Genomic DNA, 26,907 nt, shown 5'->3' with positions numbered 1-26,907 from the left:
GGAGTGGCAGTATTTATTTAGTGTCTTGGCCAAGCTCGGGTTTGGGCAACTGCTTATTATCTGGCTTAAAATTCTTTATCATAGACCCAAAGCCAGGGTCGCCACTAACGGACAGATCTTGGCAATTTTCCCTTTAAGCAGATCAAGTCGACAGAGTTGTCCCTCATCTCCAGGACTTTTTGTCTCAGCTATTGAGCCCTTAGAAGAGACAATTAGGCAAGTCCCAGAGATAAAAGGTTTTATGGTGGGTCAGACTCATCACAAAATTTATCTTAAGGCAGATGATGTAATCCTGTACTTAACAGATCCAGTTAATTCCCTCACTAAATTACAGACTTTTATTAAAAGTTTCAGGATACAAGGTAAACTGGGAAAAAAGTGAAATTATCCCACTAACAAATTTTGATTACAATGACTACCAGCAAATAAGCCCATTCAATTGGCCCTTGGGTGGTATTAAATACTTTGGAATAATGGTAGATAATGATGTTCAGAATTTATACAAACTTAATTACCTCCCGTTACAGTAAAATTGAAGAAAATTTGAGTAGGTGGGTGAACTTGACCATCATTCTAATTGGAAGACTCAACTGTATGTAGACGAATATATTGACGAGATTGCAGTATCTTTTCCAGTCCTCGTCCATTCCACTACCCCAAACCTTTTTTTAAAACCCTTAACAAGCATATTGGGCAATTTATATGAACTGTAAAGTACCCATGGAAAAGTTAACATGGGATTATAGATTAGGAGGCGTCTGGATGCCGAGTTTCAAAAAACATTATTTGGCAGCCTAAATGAGATTTATTTCTTTTTTTTGAGGGTGATGATACCCTCTCCTGGGTACAAATTGGACTGCACTCCCTAAAAGAGAATGTGTACAATGATTTTATTTATAAATGGAAGTCAGAATTATAGCCAAGAGGACAGACAACCCCATTTTAAAACACTTGGTTAGAATATGATGCGAGACCTATGGAGACTCTGGACTGAAAAGAGGATCACCACCAAAAACATCTTTAAGGCAAAATGAACTTGTACTCATGACTTTAACAACAAAATTCTGAAAGCCTGATATCATATGTCTGGAAGGACTTTCATGTCATTTGAACAGTTGAAGAAGAAATAGGTCTTGCCCAACAAGACCTTCTTTTGTTATCTTCATCTACGATTCCTCAAGGCCAACTTGGGCCCTGAAATGACTGTACCGGGACTCAATGAATTCGATAAACTACTCCATGAAGGAAGTGTATATAAATTTATTTCTGCTTTTATTTCAATGCAACAATATTTGGTTGTAGGGGAAATGAATTATAATTTTAGATGTTTCTGGTACAATAAGAACCAAATTTACTGGTTATGATTAAACAAAAATCTTACCAGAATAAAGTTGATATTTTCCTAAAATTTATATGTTTTGACAAATAAACCTCAAATTAACCATACTATTTTTGTCATACAATTTTCTATAAAGCTATTGGAAAAAAAATTCCCAGGTGCATTAAATGAATATACTAATGCATAAAGATTTTGTCGAATCTCATCCATAATGACCAATTTTTCATTTTATAGAATATGGGCATTGCTGCCAAAGCCAGTATTTATTGCTCATCTCTAACTGCCTGTGAGAAGGTAAGAGTCTGTACCACTAGTCTTTCCAGTGAAGGAGCTCTTCAGTGTTGTGTGACTGAAATCAATTGAAGGCAACTTTCCAAAGTCAGATGTTTCATTTCGTAATTTTTCCACTTCAACAAAAACTTGAAAATGCCCAGCACAAAATGATTTTCTCTCTTTTAGTAAAATCTGATAGTCATATTAAAAAAGATGTAGCAGAAATTGAAAACAAATATAATTGGCAACTACCAGTAAGCTACTACATGTAAATAGCTTTTATTTATCAAAAAAGATTACTTTTGCAATTTCCCAATGGATAGTTCAGTTCACCTTCTGAATGATATTGAGCACAAGATCTGCACAAGATCTGGCCAAGTTTCCAGATCTCATCGACTATAATTTTGCCTATTGCAAAACAATCAACTTATCAAAGCTATTTAATACCTTGAAATAATAATCATCTTGTTATCCAAGGTATAAATTTACATCCACCATCATAGAATGAGAAGCATAGAAACAGGCCCCTTTGGCCATTTTTTTTAGCCTAGTTCCACCGACCCAAACCCAGTCCATACTTCTTCCATCCATGTACTTGTCCAAGTTCCTCTTAAATATTAACATTGAGCCCGCATTCACTACCTCAGCTAGCAGCTCATTCCACACTCCCACCATTCTCTGTGTGAAGATCCCCCTCATGTTCCCCTAAACTTTTCCCCTTTCACTCTTAACTCATGTCCTCTGGTTTGTATCTCACCTACTCTCAGTGGAAGAAGCCTATCAACATTTACTCTGTCTATCCCCCTCATAATTTTAAATACCTCTCTCAAATCTCCCCTCATTCTTCTACGCTCCATGGAATAAAGTCCTAACCTATTTTACCTTTCCCTGTAACTCAGTTCCTGAAGTCTGGGCAATATCCTAATAAATCTTCTCTGCACTCATTCTATCATATTGATATCTTTCCTGTAATTTGGTGACCAATACCCCAAATTTGGCCATATCAATGTCTAATACAACTTTACCATAACATCCTAATTCCTGTACTCGATACTTGGACTTATGAAGACTAATATGCCAAAAGCTCCCTTTACAACCCTATTCACCTGTGTCGATACTTTCAGGGAATTATATATCTGTATTCCCAGATTCCTCTGTTCTATTGCACGCCTCAGTGCCATAACCTTTACCGTATGTCCTTTTTTGGTTTGTCCTTCCAAAATGCAACAACTCACACTTGTCTGCATTAAATTCCACCTGCCATTTTTCCAGCTGGTCCAAATCCCTCTGCAAGCTTTGAAAACCTTCTTCACTGTCCACAGTGCCTCCAATCTTAGTGCCATCTGCATACATGCTGCTCCAACTTACCCATTATCATCCAGATCATTGATCTAGATGACAAACAACAAAAGTTCCAGCACTGATCCCTGAGGCACACCACTAGTCACAGACCTCCAGTCTGAAAAGGAACTATCCACCACTTCTCTCTGGTTTCTCCCATCCAACATGGTACAGACCATCTTAAGGTCAAACTCGCATACTCTTACCTCCCCTTGCATATTCAGAATCACATTCACAGTTGCAAGCAGAGTTCCAAATGATGGAGCAACATCAGAATCAAAAGCTGGAGTGGTAAAGCTCAGGATGAAAAGCATATCATATTCAGCCAGATCCAAGGACTGGGGGAATAAAATAAATTAGTTCAGAAATGAGGGTTCAGCTGGGGATATCTATTCTGCTCACATATTAAGGCTAAGGTTGCCCAGATTCATAATTTTTCTTAGTCCAAAAAAACACCTTCTATCTAAATGTAAGTCAAGAAAGAGCAAACTACATAAATGCATGAAAGAAATTAAAATCTTACAGCATATTTTGTCACGATTAAGGGATGCTGCAAATCTTCAGGCAATTGCAGAAATCAAAGAAAACCACAAGGCTTTTCTTTAAAGCTGACACGAATGTTAAGTGAAACAAACGTATAACGAAATCCAAAGAATACACAGTAAAAGAAACAAAAAGTGTTCTAACGAGAAAATTATTTGTTCATAATATAAGAAATGTGGCTTTAAATTGCAACTACATTAAACTGAGGAATGGGTTTTGGTCCTTCCATATTTTAATAAAGTTGATAGCACTGATTTAAACTTACTCTCCACCTGACCTGGCTCCATCTGTCCCCACTCATCGCTTTCTTTTCCTGTGATTTGTTCCACCTATCACCCACCTGTTTGCCTGTCTTCCAACTCAACCCCTCCTGCTACCTTCAGCCCTCATCCATCACCTACTTTCACCCCTATCTCCATGCCCTTTTATACTGGCTATCTTTCCTCTCTGTTCTGATGCAGAATCTCAACTCGAAACATTCGTCATTTCTTCCATTGCTGTTCCTCCAGCAGACTGTTTGTTTCTCCAGATTCAAGAATCCTCAGTCTCATGTCTGCTTTCATACTTATTTGTTTAATACTAGGAATACATAGATTAAAATAATTTACCTGGTCTAGCATTATCTGGCATAGATCTGGGGTAAAGTGTCGAATAGCTGCCAATGTTTTACTCAGAATCCTGAGTAGACTGGATTGAACTTTCAACATTGCACGTTGTTCCATTTCATCTCTTTCTGTGCTTTGCTGTTTTGTTGGTGTCTGAGCAGGTTTTGACTGCCGAGGAAGAATTGCAGGTGGAATAGTTTCTCCATTTTTCACCTATAGAATAAATTACAACCATATTTAATTCCATCATTGTGCAGATTCCCTTTAGATTTTGCCTCCAGTCATCAACATGGTCAGAACTAGAGTCATCACTCTGCAGCCCATATGGTCTGATTCAACCTCCAAACTCCTGCTCAGAACTGACATTAAAGAGTCCCTTGTTTTCACATAGGCAAGACATGAATTAAGTGTTTTGGAAGAAATATGGCCCTTTCAGGATGAAATTTAGATGAAATAAATGGAATTGTTGATTTGGCAATTGAGTTCAACTGTTGAAGACAAAAGAGCGAGCCGTCATCGTCGGAGGGGCCTGAGTCAGAGAGGTAAGGCTTTGGCTCCACAGGCTTCGACGAGAACTGGTAAGAGGTAAGGAATAGTCGCAGTTTAAGTAAGGAAGGGCCACCCTATTCAAGGAACAAAAAGGATTCACCTTTTTGTAGGCACAGGTAAGGACAGGTTTTTTAGATATTGTGTATTTTGTCAAGATAGTTGGAATGGTAGCCAAGGCAGGGGAATGCTCCTCTTGCAAAATATGGGCTGTCAGTATCCCTGACGACTCCATCTGTGAGAAGTGCATCCAGCTGCAGCTACTGACGAACCGAGTTAATGAATTGGAACTGAGGTTGGATGAATTCTAGATCATTTGAGAGGCAGAGGGGGTGATAGACAAGAATGAAAGGGACACTATCACATCTAAAAGGCAGGAGGAAGGTAGATGTGTGACAGGAGAGAGAAAGGGAACAGACAGGCAGTGCAAGGCACCCCTGTGGCCGTCCCCCTCAATAACAAGTACAGTTCAACTCCAATTGGTCAGGACTGGGCCCATGTGGGATAAACTTTTTTTTTGGATAACCAGTCATTTTTTAAAAACACCCCAGTAGCAACAGCAAATCACCTGTAACAGTGTTTAAACAACAGCAAACAACAAGGGAAGGCTCTTTAAGCATTAAAGTAATGCTTAATTCTCACCCAAAAAATGCTGGCCACTGCCAATCAACAACACCTCCTCACCAAGGCTTCGCTCATGCCAGGAGCCCGAGGTCCCCGCTGCTGCCGGAAGCCCGAGATCCAGTTAGTTTGGCTCCAAATAAATTTCGGATAAATGAGGATTTCTGATTTGTTTTGGTTATCCTCATTTATCCAACATTTTAAAAAATATTTCAGATAAATGAAGATTTCGGAGAATCTGATTTTGGATACGTTGGTGGAGGGGGGAACCTACCAGGGACAAGCATGGAGATCAGGACTTCAGCATGGAGTCTTGTCCTGTGGCTAAGAAGGGAAGGGAGGAGAAGAGGCGTGCTGTAATGATAGGGGATTCCATAGTTAGGGGGATAGATAAGAGGTTCTGAGGAAGAGATTGAGTTCATGGCATTCTCAGGAGGGTGGGTGTGCAGCCAGATATCATGGCCCACGTTGGGACCAATGACGTGGGTAGGAAGGAAGAGGAGGTCCTGCAAAGAGAGTTCAGGGAGTTGGCGCAAAGTTGAAGGACAGGACCTCCAGGGTAGTGATCACAGGATTGCTACCAATGCCAGGTACTAGTTTGGTTAGAATTAGAAGAATAATGCAGCTTAACACATGGCTAAAGTCAAGTTGAAGTCAGAGGACTTCAGATTTCTGGATCATTGGGCTCTCTTCTAGGGACGGTGGGACCTGTTCTATCAGGATGGTCCGATCTGAACTACAAGGGGACTAATATCCTTGTGGGAAAGTTTGCTAGTGCTGGTCCATGAGTTTAAACTAGATTTGCATGGCGGATGTGAACCAGAGTGCCAGGGCAGATAGAGGAGTGGAGGACGGAAAAGATTATGCTAAAATTACATGCACTGTTAGAAGTCAATGGGTTGAACATGGTAGAAAATTCCCAGGTGTTACTATTTCAAGGAAAACAGCACTGTAGGAAAGGCAGATGAGCTTAGAATGTGGATTGGCACATGGAATTATGACCATTAGTGAAACCTGACTGCAGGAGGGGCAGGACTGGCATCTCAATGTTCTGAGCTTTCCTTGCATTAGACTAGTGGTTCTAAACCTTTGAGTGAGTGGGAAAGGAAGGTTGAGAATCACTGCTCTAGACCCAATTGTTACTGAAATATTTTGCTTGAGAAAAATTGTCATTGGCCCATCACATTTGGAGATATGAAACTGTGCATATAACGAGTCAATTAGGTACGATTAAAACAGTGGTTTTCAAAACCTTTTATTTCCACCCACATACCACCTTAAGCAATCCCTTACTAATCACAGAGCCCCTATATAGGGAATACTTAAAGTGGTATCTGAGTGGAAAGAAAAAGGTTGAACCACTGCATTAAATGCAATAGAATGTGGGGGTGGGGGGGCGGTGGGGAGGGCATTGCTTGTCAGGGAAAATACAACAGCTGTGCTCAGGCAGAACAGACCAGAGAGGGCTCACCTACTGAGCCTATATGGGTGGACCTGAGGAACGGGAAAGGTATGACCACCCGATAGTGAGAAATGGAGGAACAAATCTGAAGAGAGAGAGCAGACAACTGCAGGAAACATAAGGTTATGATAGTAGGAGATTTTAACTTTCCACATATTGACTGGGACTCCCATACTGTAAAAGGGCTGGATGGCTTGGAGATAGTCGAATGTGTTCAGGAAAGTTTCCTAAATCAATATACAGAGGTAGCAACTAGAGAGAATGCAATACTGAATCTCCTATTACGGGAAGAGATATGACAGGTAACAGAAGTATGTCTAGGGGAATATTTTGGATCCGTGATCACAGTGCCATTAGTTTCAATCAAGAAAGATAGGTCTGGGCCTCGGATTGAGATTTTAAATTGGAAAAAGGCCGATTCTGAGGAAATGAGAAAGGATCTAGAATGTGTGGATTCGGGTAAATTGTTTTCAGATAAGGATGTATGAGGTAAGTGGAGGAACTTCAAAGATGAAATTATGAGAATACAGAATTTGTATGTTCCTGTCAGAATCAAAGGCAAGGTTAGAAGGCAGAGGGAACTTTGGTTTTTGAGGGATATTGGGGATCTGCTTCGGAAGAAGAGAGAAGTGTATAACAGGTATAGACAACATGGAGCAAATAAGGCACCCGAGGAGTATAAAAAATGCAAGAAAACTACAGGAAAGAAATCAGGAAGGCTAAAAGAAGACATGAGGTGGTTTTGGCGGACAATATGAAGGAAAATCCTAAGGGTTTCTACAGGTATATTAAGAGCAAAAGGATAGTAAGGGATAAAATTGGTCCCCTTGAAGATCAGAGAAGTTGGCTTTGTATGGAGCCAAAAGAGATGGGAAGGATCTTAATTGCTTTTTTCCCCCCCAACAGTATTCAATCAGGAAAAGGGCACAATCGTGGGAAGTAAGGAAAATAAGCAGTGAGATCATGGAGCCTATATTAGATTAAAGAGGAGGAAGTGTTTGCTGTCTTAAAGCAAATAAGGGTGGATAAATCCCCAGGGCCTGACAAGATATTCCCTCAGACCTTGAGAGAGGCTAGTGTAGAAGTTGCAGGAGCTCTGGCAGAAATATTTAAAATGTCCTCAGCCATGGGTGTGGCCCCAGAGGATTGGAGGGTAGCTCAGGCTGTTCCATTGTTTAAAAAAGGCTCCAAAAGTAACCCTGAAAATGAGCCTGGGTGAGCCTGACATCAGTAGTAGGTTAATTATTGTAAAGTGTTCTAAGAGACCAGATATATAATTATTTGGATAGCCGTGGACTGATTAGGCATAGTCAACATGGATTTGTGCATGGTAGGTTGCGTTTAACCAATCTGATTGAGTTTTTAGAGGAGGTTACCAGAAAAGTTGATGAAGGAAAGGCTGTGGATTTTGTCTACATGGACTTTAGAAAAGCCTTTGATAAGGTCCCGCACGAGCAGTTAGTCAGGAAGGCTCAGACGCTAGGTATTCATGGTGAAATAGTGAACTGGTTTCAACAATGGCTGGTTGGGAGAAGCCAGAGAATATTGGTGGATGATTGCTTCTCAAACTGGAGGCCTGTTCTAGTGGTGTGCCTCAGAGATCAGTGCTGAGACCTCTGTTGTTTGTCATGTGTATCAATGATCATTGGATTAGCAAGTTTGCAAATGACACTAAGATTGGAGATGTTGTGGACAGCAAAGAAGGTTTTCAAAGCTTGCAGAAGGATCTGGACCAGCAGGGAAAATGGGCTAAAAATTGGCAGATAGAATTTAATGCAGACAAGTGTAAGGTATTGCATTTTGAAAGGAAAAACCAAGAAAGGACATATACAGTAAACAGTATGGCACTGAGGAGTGGGGAGGAATAGAGGAATCTGGAGATACAGGCACGTAATTCCCTAAAAGTAGCATCACAGATGGATAGAGTTGTAAAGAGAGCTTTTGGCATATTGGTCATTAAAATTCAAAGTATTGAGTACATGAGTTGGGATGATATGGTAAAATTGTACAAGACATTAGTGAGGCCAAATTTGGAGTTTTAGTCATCTAACTACAGGAAAGATATCAATATGATAGAAAGAGTGCAGAGATTTACTAAGGTGTTGCCCAAACTATAGGAATTGAGTTACAGGGAAAGGTTAAACAGGTTTGGGCATTATCCCCTGGAACTAGAAAAATGAGGGGAGATTTGAGAGGTATTTAAAATTATGAGGGGGATAGATAAAGTAATTGTAGGTAGGCTTTTTCCATTGAGGGTAGGTAAGATACAAACCATGGGTTAAGGGTGAAAAGGAAAAAGTATAGGGAAAACATCTTCATACAGAGAGTGATGGGAATGTGGAACGAACTGCCAGCTGAAGTGGTGAATGTGGGCTCAATTTTAACATTTATGAATTTAGACAAGTACATGGATGGGACCCAGGGGTAATGGCTGAAAATGTAAAGTTTGCTACTTTTAATACCAACGGCTTAAACAGTCCAGTGAAGCAGAAAGGATCTTGGCACACATTTAAAAAATGGGGATAGATTGTCCTGATCTTGGATAACCTATTAATTTCTTTTAGTATGATAACAATTGGGAAATTGTTTTACAGACATTTTTGACTGAGCATCTTGAAATTAATTAAAATAATTGAAATTAAACCATTTATTGTTCTCAAATGAGTTTGATTTTCTTCATTTCTGAACTGGAAAAACAAATTCTACAATTAAGTGTCTGAAACCCAAGATTGATGATTCTGATAAAAAATATTTTGAAGAGGTGACCAAATAGATTGTCTACATGTGACACACTCTTGTTTGGGAGAGGAGTGTGGAAAATTAGATCACATGAATGGCATCATGAAGAAAGCCCCTACTTCCTCAAGAGTTTGCAGAGGAGCTAGTGGAGTTGTTCAAGTGAACCGGTACGGACTTGAAGGGCCGACATGGCCTGTTTCCGTGCTGTAAATGGTTATATGGTTATATATGCCCTTCCTTCAAGAGATGCATTTAACTGAGCAGGAACATCAAAGTCAGGTTATATCCTCCTTATTTGGCTCAAAAACAAGTGGAGTGACACTTCTAGAGGGGAAGAGTGTTGCAGTGAAGGTGCAGGAGGTGATTACAGATAAAATGGGAAGATTTGTTCTGGTGCACTGTCAGATATATTCAGAATTCTGGACCCAAATGAATGTGTACGCCCCCAACTATGATGATGAAAAATTTATACAGGACATTTCCCTATGATTAGCAGAGGGGAACAAAAATATTCTAATGGGGGCAACTTTAATCTATGTCTGGATCCTACACTGGATAAATCCACAAATGAATAACTAGGACCAGGGCGGCGAAAGCCACCACTGACTGCATGTGGGAGCTGAATTTGACAGATGCGTGGCGGAGAAAGCATCCAAGAGAGAGGGACTACTCATTTTACTCAAAGCATCATGACTCCTACTCTAGAATAGATCTTTTTCTGGTTTCATCCCATTTGGAAGGTAGTGTATAGGGCAAAGACTCCCTCAGACCATTCCCCCTTGGATTTGACTATAGATATGCCAGATAAGCAGGACATGGGATATAGGTGGAGTCTTAACACTTTGCTGTTGAAAAAGCTGGAGTTTTGTGGTTTTATAAGAACTCAAATAGCTCTGTTTTGTGAGGACAACTGCCCCTCTACTCCAGATAAATTTCTTCTGTGGAACACCCTTAAGGTCTACTTGAGGGTCCAGATAATTAGGTATACAAAGACAGTGAAGAAAAATTATGTGAGGGAAGTGGAAGAATTGGAAAAGGACATTACCCAATTAGAGAAGGATTTTCAGGAATCAGGCTCAGAGGACCATTATAGAGCTCTTACAAACAAGAAATTGGAATATAATACACTTCAAACGTATAATATAGAGAAAGCCATTATGAGGTCAAGACAAAAGTATTACGAGTGGGGGAGAGAGCTCACAAGGACCTTGCTTGGCAGTTGAGGGCAGAACAAGCCTCTAGAACAATTAATGCAATACAAACAGGGAATGGCCAGGTCTCGTTAAACCAAACGAAATTAATGAGTCCTTCAGGGAATTCTATGAAGGATTGCATAAATCTGAATTGACTGGGGATCCCAATCAAATGGACGAGTTCCTGGCCAGATTAAATCTTCCACATCTGAATCCAGAGGAATAGGTGGGATTAGATCTTCCTTTTACAGAGGAAGAGCTGGGTAATGCATTGTGTGTGCTACAAGCAGGGAAGTCTCCGGGGGAGATCAGATTCCCGCCTGAGATCTATCGAGAATTTAAGGACTTATTAATGCCTCTGTATATGGAGGTGATAGACCAGGCTAGGGAAACATGGACCCGCTCGGAATCATTCACAATGGTGATTGTTATGACAATTCTGAAGAAGGGTAAAGATCCTCAAGCCCTCTTCTTATCGGCCAATTTCCCTGCTGAATACTGATTACAGGATCCTAGCCAAAGCCCTGGGAAACAGATTAGCGTTGCATTTGCTGAAAATGATAAACAAAGACCAGGCAGGCTTTGTGCAGGAGAAACAAGCAGTGGACAATATTGGCAGATTGTTGACTATAATGCATCTGGCACAATCTAGAAATGAGAGGGGATCGGCCATTTCCTTGGATGCAGAGAAGGCTTTTGAAAGACTGGAGTGGAAATTTTTATTTAAGGTGCTGGAGATGGTAGGGTTGGGACCAACTTTTCAAAATTGGATCAGGATGAACCCAAGGCAAAAGTTGTAACCAATGGAAAGGTGTCTTCAGCCTTTCTCATTTACCAGATCTAGTAGATAAGGGTGCCTGCTGTCACTGGCTCTCTTTGTGCTGGCAATGGAACCTCTGGTGGAGGCCATTCATCAGGATCCAGACATTAAAGATTATAGAGTGGGCCAGGAGCACAAAATTAACTTATTTGCTGATTATGTACTGATATATCTGTCAGACCCTGCGACTTCTCTGCCTTGACTGCATGTCAAGGACTATTGGAAACTCTCTGGGTACAAGATCAATTGGGAAAAGAGCAAGGTGATGCCACTCACCGAGGGTATAGTCAATTTAAAGAAAATAGTAATTTAAAGTAGCAACACGAAAGGATCAAATACCTAGGAGTTAATATCGATGGTAACTTGAATAATCTATACAAGTTAAACTACACCCCTTTGCTGGAGAGAGTCGAGGAGGACTTAAAAAGGTTGATGTCCCTGCCCATAACATTGGTGGGTAGGGTTAACTGCATCAAAGTGAATGTGTTGTCAAGATTCCAGTTTCTTTTTTCAAACATTGCCTGTGCCGTTGCCCCGGGGTTTCGTTAAACAGCTGCTACATTCGGTTAGAAGGTTTCTCTGGAGTGGTAAGGTGGCAAGGGTCTCTATGGAAAAATTAACTTGGGACTATAGTCTAGGCAGATTGAGAATGCCAGACTTCAAAAAATATTATTGGGCAGCTCAGTCGAGATACATCACCTCTCTCTTTCAGAGAGGAGGTGTACCATCCTGGGCACAAAATTATCTGCACTTTGTGGTCAAGAAGATAGCAGAGGATTTCATTTACAAATGGGACACCAAATTGCTGTCAGGGAAGAAGGGCAGCCCCATACTAAAACAAGTGATTAGTATCTGGACCAAAATTAATCAGTATCTGAATGCTAAAGTGGAGCTATCATCAAAACCGCCCCTGACTCCTAATAAATTAATACCATTGGGTAGGTAACAAGATCCTGGACATCTGGCACTGTAATGGCATCAGGTGCATAGAGGACTGTTACGAGCAGGAGCAATTAATGTCACTGGAGCAGCTAAAAAATAAATATGCTTTGCCAAATCAGACATTGCACTATCTTCTAATAAGGTCTTTTCTACGGGACGCATTGGGTCCTACGTCGATGCAATAATATAGAGGCCTTGATTCAAAGAGGGAGCGGTAAGAAATTAATTTCAGCAATGTATTGCCTGATCCAGTCGGAGGGACCCAAACCGGGCCTTCATAGGTCGAGAGAAAGATGGGAGTCGGCATTGAAATTGATGAAAGATGCTGGTCCGACTTGAGCTGGGAAAGCATGACCATGGTCATCAATGCAAGGTACAGCCTGGTGCAGTATAACTTTTTTCATCTAATGCAACAGAAAATAAACAGGTCAAAACCTGAACTCTCGGACCAATGCTTCAGATGTGGTGTCGCGACCAGGACGTTTGTGTTCGCAACCTGGTCACGTATCAAGGTGAGGCCCTTTTGGGTAGATCTAGACCAAGTCCTGGAGAAAATTATAGGCAAACGATTCCCACAGGACCCTTTCATAAGATCAGGCAGCCATATATGCACTACATAGGCGCATGGCAGTAATTGGTTTCTCCCTTCCTTGCCGCAGCTTTCTCTCCCTCGCACTGATCCTGATCAAGGAAAGTCAGGAATGAATATCGGCCCAGAGGCCACCCACTGAGCTGCAACAATCCCTGCCCCTCATTATTTATTTTCCTGGTGTTAAAGTTTTGTTGTTATTGGTTGATGCTTAAATGAGTACTCTTGTTTCATGTGAGGGGGAAGTGGGGGGGGGGGTTAGTAGAGACACAAGCTTGTATATAGTCATGTCTTGGGTAAACTTAGAATCTTCCATTACAAGTCATAAAGAAAGTGAATACACGTACTTTCGAATGTGAGCTGCCATTGTTGGCATGACACTGTATATGGCTGTACAAGCTTGTGTGAAAATATTTTTTTAATAAGTACATGGATGGGAGTGGTATGGAGGGCTATGGGCCTGGTGCAGGTCAGTGGAGCTAGGCTGAAAAATAGTTTGGCACAGACTAGAAGGGACAAAGGACTGTTTCTGTGTTGTAATGTTCTATGGTTTTTATTCATGGACGAAGCTCAATTTAGAGAAACAACTTCATACTGACCTGTAAATAATGCTGAAGCACTTTGGGGCTATGAAGCAAAAAGGTACATGTCTGGCATAGGTAACATAGGTTCACCTGTACAAAAAGAACAAGCAGTCATCTTCAGCCTACGGAGCATCCTTTCAACAAATCTAACATTTTTGAACCCATTGGATGATTCTGTTCACTTGTCATCTACCAACAATCCATATCCTGCTAAACTGAACAGAATCAGCACCCATAAAAACCAGGGCAAGAATACAAAACTTTCTTAAAATAGTAACATCCTGACTTGCATGATACATAACATGCTACACAACATATTGATTTAACACACTCCACACAGTTATTACTTGAAATGTTTAAGCAGATTGCTATTGAATGATCTAATCTGAAAAATGCATCTCCCAGAATTAATCCAAGATTTACGCTACAGAGATGCCATAATTTTAAAAAATCTGCTTTCTGTGCTGTGTGAGGTAAATCACAATTAGTTGACCCAAGCTAGGCTAAGTAAGAGTCTCAGTTCTTGATTTACTTTTGATTAATTAGCACAGTTAAAGCACCCACAATCTTAGGATTTCACTCTCTGGTATTCTGTTAGAAGCAATAATTTCTCATATTGACAATTTTATCTTTCCTAAATGAAGTGTACCTGCACATCTCTAAGCAGCTGTGGCAGATGAAACCGCCACTCCTTGATGAAGTTGGAAAGTTGAAGAATAAACCCAACTGTATGATCAACTTCATCGAGGCAAGCCAAGCTCTGCACTTTTCGAACTGCATCCAAACACTGTAAGAGTGGGAAAAGATAATGACAGATATCCTGACATGTCTAACATCAGTATGCAATGTTTAACATAATAAAATCACATAAACGTATGGCACAGTGGATAGCTAATCATGTCCATAGTGCTGTTATTTTTAAAATTACTTAAAGACATATAAAAATAAAATAACATTCTTCTTCGGGTGTGATGGCAAGAAAATTAAAGAATAAATTTTTCCATGATTTTCATGCCAATCCTGGATGGTAAGCATAAAGTAACCTTTCAGGATCATATAACATTGAAGTCTTGGTATTATTCTGCAAAGTGCTCCATCTGGTGGCTAAGACAGATAAATCAACTGAACTACTGCATGTGAACTTGAATTACAAGCAAACAGGTGGGTCAACAGGCATTTATAATCAAGCCTTAACAAAACCACACAAAAGCAAGGGAATCACCAGAAAAATTAAAATAGCAATATGTTTTAGACATGCATACCTTTCAAGCAATTTATGATTCAACAGGTGAATTAGCTGTTCATTTACCAACCCCATGAATCAGATTATGCACAAGGCATTGAAACAAATTAGAATATTCATTTATAGAAAGGTTTTTATACTTTATGGAAGGAGTGGTCAGTCCGTCAAGAAAATATAAAGTTGGTGCAGATAAAATTTTAAAAAGCAGGACCCTACCTGAAGTATTCGCTCTTGATGGACCCCAACAAAGTCTAATGCTTCTGTAAGGAAGTTGTAACGTAGTGATTTTAAAAGTCTTTCCATCAGCGACATAGTGAGCCGATAAACACCTGGCCACGAGGGTGCATCTAGAGATTTTCGTGAAGATCCCAAAGTCTGGATTATAAAAAAGAAAAATGGAAAATATGAAAAGGAATTTAGTGGAAATTAATTCTCCACCTGAAACATCAAAAATGTATTGTACACAAAATCAATGAAGACAAAAATTGGACACCTGATACACATTATACAAGTTTCAGGGTGTTTGTGAAAGTTGAAAAGCTACCTGATTGGTTCAATTGGAAAACTTTAAGATTACAATTAAACTTATAACCACCTGCCGAAGATTTGATATGTGATACAAGCTATGAGTGAACTGAAATAAAACACCTTTCTTCCAGTAACATGCTTGTTTTGATTCTTTGCATCATGCTGACATGTTAGTTTTGAATAAAATTTTGTGACAGCTGTTGGATCATAGGATTTCTTCCACACAAAGAAAAGGATATTAATCAATCTCATCACTTGAAAGGAAAGAAATGGAACTTAGAAAGTTATAAACTTAAATAGCAGATTCGGATAGCCAAAATTGTCAAATTTAATATTCTTTTAGAAATGAATTTGTGTCTGTTGTAATGTACAATCAGAACAAAATAATTAACAAAGCAATAGTTTGAAATCAAACTATAATTTTGTCATCACACAAGGATTATCCAGAAGGGAACATATAATCTAACCCAATAATTGAATATTAATTAGTTTCATTTCAAAATATTCCTAGAACTTCCAGTAGTAGCTATGAAGTATTTGGCTTATTCCAAACCAACCATTCTCAACCTTTTACCGGCTATGACCCAACCCCACCCTCCCCCCACCCCTCCAACAGGAGTCTGCTCAAAGTTTATGGCCCCTTTCCCTTTGAAGCTGTCTGGTTTTGGTTTCTTCTGTAGTTCTCTCCTACTAACAACATTAAAAAAATATTTATGTTGCCCAAGCTGAAAACAAGGCCCTCAGACGGTGTCGGGCTCCCATTGAGAAGAGCTGCTCTCGACATTCATAATATTTTGATGTTATTATTTCTTGATATTTCCCCATGAAATTCTCAAAAGTGGATACAATTTAATATTAGATTTAATTTAAAACAAACATTCTGAGTAACACATTGAGGTGTCTGTTTTACACATACATGATACACTACTTGAATTACAAAGAAACAATTCTCTTAAGATCTTGAAACAGTTATGAGGTACAGTACCTGAGTGGTACCATTGGCACTGAGTTGATAAACACTTAGAAGTGGCAAACAAATGCTTGGTAGGACACCAGCTCCTCCCACTGCAGCTGCTCCCTTACAGAACAAAATTAGAGAAAAATTATAGAATTTAACATAAGCATATTTTGTTTTCAAAATTATCAACAATTTTTAATGGATCTTTGAGTTTATTCACATCTTTAAAACAATCACATCACTGTTGCTGTGTCTGGAAAACTCTCCATTTTCATGTTAATGTATCTTTAAACATGATCAAGTTAATTAATGTAAACAAAGAACATTTGAAAGGACTTGGAAACAATGTTTCCAGAGACTGCTAATTTCAAAATCTATTACACAGTGAACATCAACCAAGAATGTACAGACAATTCAAAATTTAATGTCAAGCATAATACACATTAAAATGAAAGCTGAAGTTCCAGAACAATTTATTTCCAAAGCATTTAAAAGTGCAACATTCTGAACTATACAACAGACTGCCCAAATATAATTTTGCCTTTAAAATCCAGAGAAACAGTAAATACAGTGAAAGGAATATCAACATCATTACCAACAAGGGAACTAAAGAGGTATCAAGATCCCAACTGCACTAATCCCATTTTATCATCCCCACACTCCCATCGACTCTACATAAATTCTACCACCAACATACAAACTGAGGGTCAATTTACAGTGAGCAATTAAGCTATCCATCCACACATCTTTAGGATATGGGAAGAAACCAGAGCGACTGGAGAAAATCTATGCTATCAAAGGGAGAATGTGTAAACTCCACAGGTCAAAACTGAACCTGGGTCGCTGGATCTGTAGCCGCTTTCAGGTGCATTCTCCACCAAGAATCCGCTTGCAGAAGCGGATACAGCCCTGTGGAATGATCTTTCAGGTGGCAGCCCTGAAAGCACTGCAATATCCACCTGAAAGGGACAGCTGCAGGAGAGGCGCCTCGGAGGGCACTCCAGCTCCTGTCAGTGCGGGACGTCGAGGCAGAGGCAGCGGGGAGAGGGGCTGTCAGGCGTGTGGAGGGGGGCTGTCAGGCAGCGAGGAGGGGGGCCCCAGGAGTGCGGATTTGAGTCGCGGGCCCGTTATTCAATTCAGATGCCTCAGGGTACTGCTCAGATGTGGAGATTCTACCTCCCAGAGGAGGGTTGGTGAGTACTCCTCCAAGCCACATCAGACTCTTTCAGGTGGCCTTCCGACAGCCACATTCGGGTAGAATATGCGGCTTTACATCGGGGTATTCTGGCCACCTGAAAGAATTGAGATTTCAACTCTACTAGAGTTCTGCTCCTCATTACTGCCCTTTTCCATTTAGGATATCATGGACTCCACCCTATCATCAGCTTTCATTTTGTTCTCTCCAAGCTTGATTTCCAACTTTGAGTTTAGATCAAAAAGTTATGAAAATTAAACTTCAAATCCCATTCCTTCTCCACAGACCCTGCCTGGCCTGCAGAGTATTAGTAACATGTTTCTATAATTTTGCTGAATTTATTGTTTTTCCTTTAGGATTTAGTAGCTCTGCTTACTTGTTGAGTTCTGGCCAGGCCCAAAAGCAAGTGCAGAGATGCCTCTGTAAAATGTAGATTCTGTTTCACTCGAAGACTAAGTTCCAAAGTGCTAAGCATTGCAGGAAGAAATGGAACCTTTCGAGTAATTGAGATTAAATGATCACCGCACTCATCCATTTCACACAGTTCCTTAGCAAGATAGAGAGCGAGCACACACACCTGGAAAAGAAAAGACTAGTTGTAACTGAGGCCATAAAATGCTTATGTTGTCAGTTCAACCCTCTGCCAGGTATACAATTAAACAGTTTTCTCCCCTTACCCCATCTTTCTGGTCCTTCTGCTGAAATCGTGGTGCACAATCCATTTCCATACTGTCTTTGTCATCGAACAAGCCGGCATCCGTTGTAAGTGCATGATGTGTTTGGTCCAATAGAACAATTGACTCATTGTGTACGGTTTCACACACAGTTAGCAGCATTTGCGAATACTGGGGGAAGTCACTAACTAAACAAGAGATTAGAGATGTTGTAAATGAGAAACACAAAAGCTGCAGATGCTGAAAGAGCGAGCAAAAAATTGCTGGAGAAACTCATGTCTGTTAGCATCAATGGGTAGAAATGGTCAATCAGCTTTGAGTCAAAACCCTTTGTCAAGACTAAGATAAAAAGGTGAAATTACATATGTAAAAAGGGAAACGAGCTGGGGAAAAAAGGTCCAGAGGTAATAGGATAAGGTTCAACATGTGGAGTAACAGATAGAGGGAGAATACATTCAGAGGAAAAGTTAGATAAAGATTTTTTTTCCCTTTTTATTCTTTGTCTGCATTAGAAACATTGCAAAATCTACAACAGTATGATAGGAATGTATTTACAAACAGTCATAAATTGGATGGATTTTCAGTTTAAGTCAATTATACTCTATTTTAATTCAGATTTATGAAACTCCCAAGCAACATTAATTCATATATGAGCATAGAAAAATCTGAATGCAGACAGCATCACACCCAAAACCAAGATGCCTGTCACATATATCATCCACATAGAGCTTTATATTAATTACATCACACACGTCCATAAAGCAGAAACAAATTACACTTCTCTTCTGATTTTATTAAGTGTTTAGTTTCACTCTTTCCTCTTGGATAACATTGCAGAATGCACATTATCATTATAAATGCAAGTCGGAACACCTAACTAACCACAAAATGGGAACACCTGCACCACAAATCTACAGTGGTTCAAGGAGACAAAATAGGAGTAATTAGGGAAATATAAACAGTTTGCCAACAAGAAAAAGCAATTGATATTGCAGATTGGGCCGGGGGGGGGGGGGGGGGAAATAAATCATTGGCCTATTAGAATAAACCTGACTACATTCCATACAGAAGCAAATAATAATGACCCAGTTTTTTGGCAAAAACTGAAATCACCATATCCATTATTTGCTCCCCTACATCCGATGACCTAAAGAGTGACCTGTTGATCTCAAATATTTTTTTGCCTCCTCAGAATGTTGATTCTTAACCACCATGCACATATCTTAATTTTTAAAAGAAAATCAAGAAAAAAGAAGTCCTACCTCGTAGATGCTTGATCTGAAGAGTAATAATAATAGCAGAATATATTTTTGCTTTTGTCTTCTCCATGAAGTACTGGTTACTCTGTGAGAGGCTTTCCAGAATTTGATCCAATGGATCCAGGATTTTGTACACATTAACAATTATGCTGAGAAAAAAACCCAGAAATTATTATTCGGTCTCATTAATCCATTATTAGACATGCAAATGAAATAGGATAACTTCCTTAAAAATAAATAATAGCATCAGATCCAGGACAATATCCAGAGCCATAATGCTTTAGGTATGCTTCTGAATCCAAAACAGAAAGAATAAATAATGTTTACTCTTCCTTTACCAAATACAGGCATACCCTATATAACAAAGCGCAGGTTTTAATATAACACAGTTTGAAATTTCTGACCCGCAGTTTTAAATTTGCAACGTTAAAGTTTTATTGTTGTTGCTATTTTAACCCCCTCATAATACTTTGCACGACTCTAGTTCAAAATATAGACGCTGAGCTGTGGAGTTTAAGTGGCTGTGTTAAAACTTATTGCTGTCCCTACTGTGATTGGACTCCCTGCACTATCCTGCAGCACGCTGGCTTACACTGATGGGAATCTGTTTTTTTAGTTTCTGCTCTGATGTGGCAGACCAGCGAGTTTCCAAACTACTGAACAACATCAGTTTGTGGGGAGGTGAACCCCTGGAATTGGCTATGGAATAAAGTTAAGTGACTGCATTGAAAGTTATTGCTGTCCCTGCTACAATCAGGCTCCCTGCACTAACCCGCAATGCAACTGATCTAACTTTGGTGAAAGTCTCATGAGGGCAATTTGACACAAATCTACATTAGACAAATATTTTCTTAAATAAACGATGTTCACTTATTGCCAATAAAGATCAGTTTTATATATCCCTTTTATAGGATTGGAAGGTATTAAGTTTGTAATAATGCTTTGAACAGTGCAGTTTTCCATTGCACTGAACGTGCTTGGAACTCATTAACCACGGTATGCCTATATACAGGATGGATAATTTTATTTTAACATTTCTAAGAGGAGGCTACAGCATGATAAAATGACATACAGTGAAACCCCTAATATCTGGCACCTTTGGGGATTGATAAAAGCTGCATAAGTATATTTTCCAGTTGCTTGAGATTGCATGTTGCATGATTGGTGAACTAACAGTGAGGAGCACCAATTTTAAACTTCCATATTTTTAACATTTATTTTCCTCAATATTTTTACAGTTGCTTGAAATCTGAATTAGATTGCAAATGTTTGTTCAAAAAATATTTAACACTTAGAAGAAATCTGATATAATTCCAAGCACATTGTACACTATCATCAGGTGGATCTTCATGTTTCGTACCTTTTCCATTGTTTCAATAGGATTAAAAGCAGTGTTGCCAGCATTGATCCCATACGCAGACATGGAGCAGATGAGGGAACTGTCAACTAACAGAAGAATATATATAATTATGAGAGTCTAGCAAAAGGATGGTCAAGCAAGCAATTAGCACACTTCCAAAAAGTCTCAGGTATGAAGTGCTCTTCTGGAAAGGTACAAGGTGATTCAAAGTGCTGGATACACACTCAAATCTCATTATCATAGCCAAGACAACAAATATGCATGCGATTCATTACAAGAAACTTACCAAAACTTTTGTTGCTTCAAGAACATCATGAAGCAATTGCAGGCGTAGTGAACAATCACATAGTTGCATCACCTCTTCCTGTGGAATAAATAAAGTTCAAATTGGCAAAGAATGCGAGAGAAGGCAAAAGAATGTTTGGCCTCAGAATTCACATTGCATTGGAGACATTGCTAACATCAGTAAAACTAGGGAACTGGTCATAAATTTCAACAAATGGGATGAAGTACACTCCTGTTCAGATGAGGATAGTAGAAAGGTTCCAGTTCATCTCCAACCACACTGATACGATGAGCAAGAAAGTGCATCAACGTCTCCTCTTCCTCAGAAGCCTCAAGAAATTTGACACATCACCTGCACCCCTCAATAACTTCTACAGATGCACTGTGCATCACCACTTAGCATGAGAACTGCTCTGCCCAAGACCACAATAAACTGCAGGAGTGTGAACACAGCTCAGACTATCACACAGACCAGACCCCTCCCTCCATCTACACTTCTGGCTGCCTCAGAAAAACATGCAAGAAAGATTAACAAGTAAAAGATTGGGCACAATAAGAATCAAGGAGAGTCTTCCCACCACCCCCCCCCATCCACCCAAACAGACAATTATCAGATTCCTGAACAAACATCACAGTAGTAAAATAATGTTGCCGTTGCTCCTGCACACTACTGTTTTTACTGCTGAACCTCGTATGGATTTTTTGAGCTAGGATACTCACAAAATGAACCTTCTAACTGTATATTATCTTGCTCAGAAAATAAAATTTCTAACTGTAGTTTGGATCATGTGACAATAGACTTAAAGTCCAATTTAATATCAGCATTCAAAAGAGAGCTAGGCAAGTTAGAAACATACCTGTATGGCTATCAGGGAAGGGGAAATGAGTGGGTCTAGACTCCTGTTATAAAGATCCAGTATAGACTTGATGGCCCAAATGCCCACCCTCCATGTTGAAACCAGTGAGTGAGACTTTGCTCCTCGTATCAGCAAATTAGAATGAAGATATTGAATTCCTTCAACCCCGATGCACAACTTCAATTCAATTGATTGAATTTATTCTGAATTAAAAGTCAGTCATAGAAACTCTGAAACTTTCAGATTGTAACAAAAAGCCCAATTTCATTTAGGAAAGAATATCTGCCATTCCTACTCTAAATCCGAAGTGATTGATTCTTATATACTCTTTGAAATGGTCCAGCAAGCCACTCCATTGAGGGTGCAATAGAGTTGGAGAGTGACCTCTACATTCCATCAACAAATATGTAAATTAGAAAATAATATAAAGCAATAGGCTTCTCCAATTTTGGAGTAACTCATCATCATACCATCAATAACTTTCTTACAAGTTTTAGCATATATCCATTGATTTAATTCTGCATTTATAATCTTTATCAGATATCAGAGCCCCGTACATAATATAGGAGATACCCATCATTCTGTGGCAAAATTTCAAACAAAGCATGAAGATCAAGGAAAAGTCCAGATTCTGACAATAATCAGTTGATTTAATTAGATGCCAACAAATGTCACTGCAGTTATGTCCATCTGTACAATAATCATTGAAGCTGCTTGTGAACATCAAGGAGCTTCAAATTTAGCATTCCTAACATATATTTGTATGCAAGATCTAAAACTTTATTCTTACATAGCTAGTAGCCAGAACAAGAAACATTCTCCACGCTGATATCAGTTTATGGAATTCAAGAAATGTGGAGGTCCCATCAGTGTCTGCATCCGCCATATATATAACAAGAGATTTGATATATTCAGACCAATATTCATATCGCTTCTTATCAAAGAACATCTTCAAAGTGTTCTGCAAGGTCTGGTCCAGAGAACCCCTGAGAGAGAAGAAAAAAAATTAAACAAAAAATCAACTCAGATAAACTCAACCAGAAATGATTCCAGAACTCAATTTATTTAATCCAATGGTTTTGGATAGTTATGAGTTCTCCAGCATTTTTTTTATTTACAGATAACTTTTCTTTATAAATATCATTGATCATAAAGGAAAAGGCTGGTATTCTTGAAATAGTAATTATTGTACCTGACAACATAGTATATTTCCAGGCAGATGATCTTCAGGGTGAATGCACAGGTTTCTAAGACACTCTTCTATAGAGGATAAACCAATATTAATTAAAGCAAAACATGTTAAAAATATAAATTGTGCAATGGCAGCAAATATGCTTCAAGTTTTAGAGAGAGTGGAAGATAAAGAGTTTTGAAAGGTGAGCTTTCAAAGCAATTTTAATATGGAAAACATCTCAAATTTTACTAAGACCACAGCAGATGTGGATAATTGCCTTTTAAGAAGTATTCATTAACACAGTTAGGAAGCTGCAACTCTAACCTTTCCAACTATTTTATTAGCTGTGAAACTAACAGCTATATCTTGCCCTTAATGTTCAGATGCTGTGTACCTCCATGGAGATAAGGACATTTTTTGGAGAGCAAAGGATTAGAATGCTGAAAATTATATCATACCTCTGTAATATCAGAAGGAGCTGGTAGTTCTCCAAAAACTACAGATGTCAAATATTCCCAGAATCGATCCCTGGAAAATACAATCAACACAATAATGAAAGAAACAAAGAAAATTCTACATCGTTATAGTACAGGTCAAGTTTAAAAATTACATTAAATGAGCTACCTGCTGTTCTGCTAGCATTCTTCATTTGAATGCATGTGAATTAATAGTAAAAACAGGAGAAAATGGATACAATCTAGCAACCAACTCAGAGACATAGGGTTTTAAATATTTCAGGATACGGTAAAATCCCCATTATCCAGCCCCTATAGGGATTGAATAATAGCTAAAGAGCCAGTAAGAAAGATTTCCTTTTCTGTTAAAAGCCTAACTGATTTGAAATTGATCAAATAAAACAAGATTTTGGTCACTGATTTACATCCTCCACACAGTTAGGCAAATTAGAATGATTGTTGATGTGGAAAAAGCTTTGTTTCAATTCTTCCTCTATTCCACTGATGACAGCTTCTATGATGTTTCCTGCTTTTACTGACTGTGAGAATGTATTTACCAATGTTTCCACTTTCCTCACATCCTTTACCAAAATGCAGTGCACCCAAGTTCTTGCCTTTCCTAATGCCATCCCTGCAAAAGGACTTTTGCATGTATATATGTTCAAGCACCAAGTACCACAGACCAACTCGATGGATTGTGCTCCATTTATTTCAATTTTTCTGCTTTGTTATTCACTGATGATGGCTTTTCTCATAAAATTAACCTAAAGCCCTTATAATTTTAACTGTCGTCAACAGGACCGCAGCTTTGTATTTTGTATCCTTTATACTTATCTTTCCATCTTCCTCATTGCAGTGGCGTACCTTCATACTAATCCCCATAACAAATCTGATAATGTTCCAGCATTTCAGTCACCCTCATGATCAAATAAAGTACCCACAAATAACAAGGAATATAAAATATCAAAAACCATCGTACCTTTCGTGTACTTTCCCAATTAACCAAAGCTAATTAACCTTGCACACAATCTAGGTACAAGATCTTACTTTTGAAATACACACTATAATATTCAACCGCAATATAAACTGCTATCATGGGTGGCATGGTTGGTGTAGCGATGAGCGCAATGCTTTTACCGCGCCAGTGATCGGGATCTGGGTTCAAATCCTGCGCTGTATGGGGGTTGTCCATTCTCCGTGTCTGTGTGGGTTTTCCCTGGAGGCTCCAGTTTCCTCCCACCATTCGAAACATACCAGGGATGTAGGCTAATTGGGTGTAAATTGAGCAGCACAGACTCCTGGGCTGAAATGGTTGTGCTGCCCGTCTAAATCTAAACACAATGATTATTCTTCCCCAAAAACTTCTTTACAACAAAATTAACAATCACAGTGGACGTACTTGGTTCGTAGGACAGTCATAGCACTGTCCCTGCGGTCCTGCCACAATGCATGCAGAAAAGCAATGGCTGCACGATGGATAAGAGGAGGACACCAGTATTTTCCTTGTTGCTTCGAATCGATAAATTCCAATACTACCTGTAGACAGCTCCATTCTCCCAAGATAAATTCCTACGAACACATGCCACAGCACAGAATATTAATTTAAAATTAAATATTGTTGCTTTGGACATTTTTAGTTATGAAGACTGTTCCCCAAAAACATAATTTTAATACATCACCTTTGATCCAACTGCACCATCTTTTACTTCTAGATTGAGGAAGAGTTCAATCAAGCCTGGCTGGGTTTGAACAGCAACAGTTAAAAATTCCAGCATCATTACTTTAATCCGCATGTCCTAAATCACAGAAAACAAAAGAGTTTTGTAACTGCACCTGGAGAATCTGTTTCTTCTTACAGTTTAGTTCATCCTTCGCTTCCCTTCAGAATGTTGATTGCCACATCAACGGAATCAATATTATAAAGGCATAAGAGAATAGATACCTCTGTCCTGCTCTGCAGCCTATTAAGAAATGCATCACGAATCGCAGCTGCATCACTTCCAAGGCAGGCATAAACTGACATTGGAGCCACCTAAAGAAATAAAAACAGGAAATATTATTTCAGTGCATGTCGGCCCTTTATTACTGTTTTCTTAATGAATCTTCCACAAGTGTGATCTTCACACTGCTCTCCATCAGCAGAAACCTTGAATTATTTTGTCCACAAATTATCGATAATGTGCATTATGCAAACACACTTACATGCAGGTAAATGATTATACCCAGCACTATTTTTGTACTCTTTGGGAAAATTAAGATAAATGTCTGCTAATTAAGTATTTGGGATTTTAGCTCTCAATCAAAATATCATCTCAAGTGATAAGATATGCATCAGTAATTCAGATTTTATCATTCAACACATTCAGATTTCATTTAAAAGGAGGACGTTAAGTTAACATGAAATTCTAAGTCATAATGCCAATAAGCTTCTTTGGCTTGGCTTCGCGGATGAAGATTTATGGAGGGGTAATGTCCACGTCAGCTGCAGGCTCGTTTGTGGCTGACAAGTCCGATGCGGGACAGGCAGACACGGTTGCAAGGGAAAATTGGTGGGTTGGGGTTGGGTGTTGGGTTTTTCCTCCTTTGCCTTTTGACAGTGAGGTGGGCTCTGCGGTCTTCTTCAAAGGTGGTTGCTGCCCGCCGAACTGTGAGGTGCCAAGATGCACAGTTTGAGGCGAGATCAGCCCACTGGCGGTGGTCAATGTGGCAGGCACCAAGAGCTTTCTTTAGGCAGTCCTTGTACCTCTTCTTTGGTGCTCCTCTGTCTTGGTGCCAATAATAAATAAGTTACAAATCACCAACAATGGACCTCTGGTCAATAATATACTCAAATGCTTTGCCAATCGCATTGCAGATACAAAAACTATTATCCAGAAAACATAACCATCCTAACAGGGACAAACATGAGCCACTCCTTTAACCTATTTCTCCCTATTTAAACTGAGCTCCATTAAACTGTCCTTTTTCAATTACACCAACCGTGAGATAGCTGGGGGGCATGTAGACATGTCTAGAATGGGCTCTCCGTGATAAGATATAGAAAGACAGTTTACAAGTTTAAATAAAGATTTTTTCAACTACGGATTTAAAAAATGACTAGCAAGAAACCGAGAATGCAAAAAAACAAAATCTGAAGAGTTACTCAGTCCACTGAGATTTTCAAGTGAAAGCCCGAAAGGGAGTGGCACAAGAGCTGCCTCTCAAGACCAGTTGAACACAGCAGTGCTGGCAAAAGATTTAAGTAAAATCCTGGAGAAGATGGAGATCTTATGTACATGTTTTACAAGTGTGGAAAATGCTATAAACAATATCAGAGGAGAAT

At 39.2% G+C, this 26,907-nt stretch overlaps 1 protein-coding gene across 1 annotated transcript in view; it reads right to left on the bottom strand.

Moving 5' to 3' along the window:
* The window catches only part of nup188 (nucleoporin 188), a 171,828-nt gene that overhangs the window by 9,099 nt on the left and 135,822 nt on the right, over window positions 1–26,907 (bottom strand). Inside the window, 17 exon segments of the mRNA XM_069886944.1 lie at window positions 3,160–3,291; window positions 4,105–4,314; window positions 13,613–13,687; window positions 14,247–14,384; window positions 15,057–15,215; window positions 16,354–16,446; window positions 17,898–18,098; window positions 18,199–18,383; window positions 19,458–19,603; window positions 20,815–20,900; window positions 21,101–21,178; window positions 22,747–22,942; window positions 23,149–23,216; window positions 23,589–23,658; window positions 24,985–25,154; window positions 25,265–25,381; window positions 25,528–25,617. Coding sequence (XP_069743045.1) covers window positions 3,160–3,291; window positions 4,105–4,314; window positions 13,613–13,687; window positions 14,247–14,384; window positions 15,057–15,215; window positions 16,354–16,446; window positions 17,898–18,098; window positions 18,199–18,383; window positions 19,458–19,603; window positions 20,815–20,900; window positions 21,101–21,178; window positions 22,747–22,942; window positions 23,149–23,216; window positions 23,589–23,658; window positions 24,985–25,154; window positions 25,265–25,381; window positions 25,528–25,617 — 2,214 coding nt within the window.

Source organism: Narcine bancroftii, chromosome 1 (assembly GCF_036971445.1).
Source record: "Narcine bancroftii isolate sNarBan1 chromosome 1, sNarBan1.hap1, whole genome shotgun sequence".
In the NCBI taxonomy this organism is placed as follows: domain Eukaryota; kingdom Metazoa; phylum Chordata; class Chondrichthyes; order Torpediniformes; family Narcinidae; genus Narcine; species Narcine bancroftii.
This window is presented reverse-complemented; position numbering and strand designations above follow the sequence as displayed.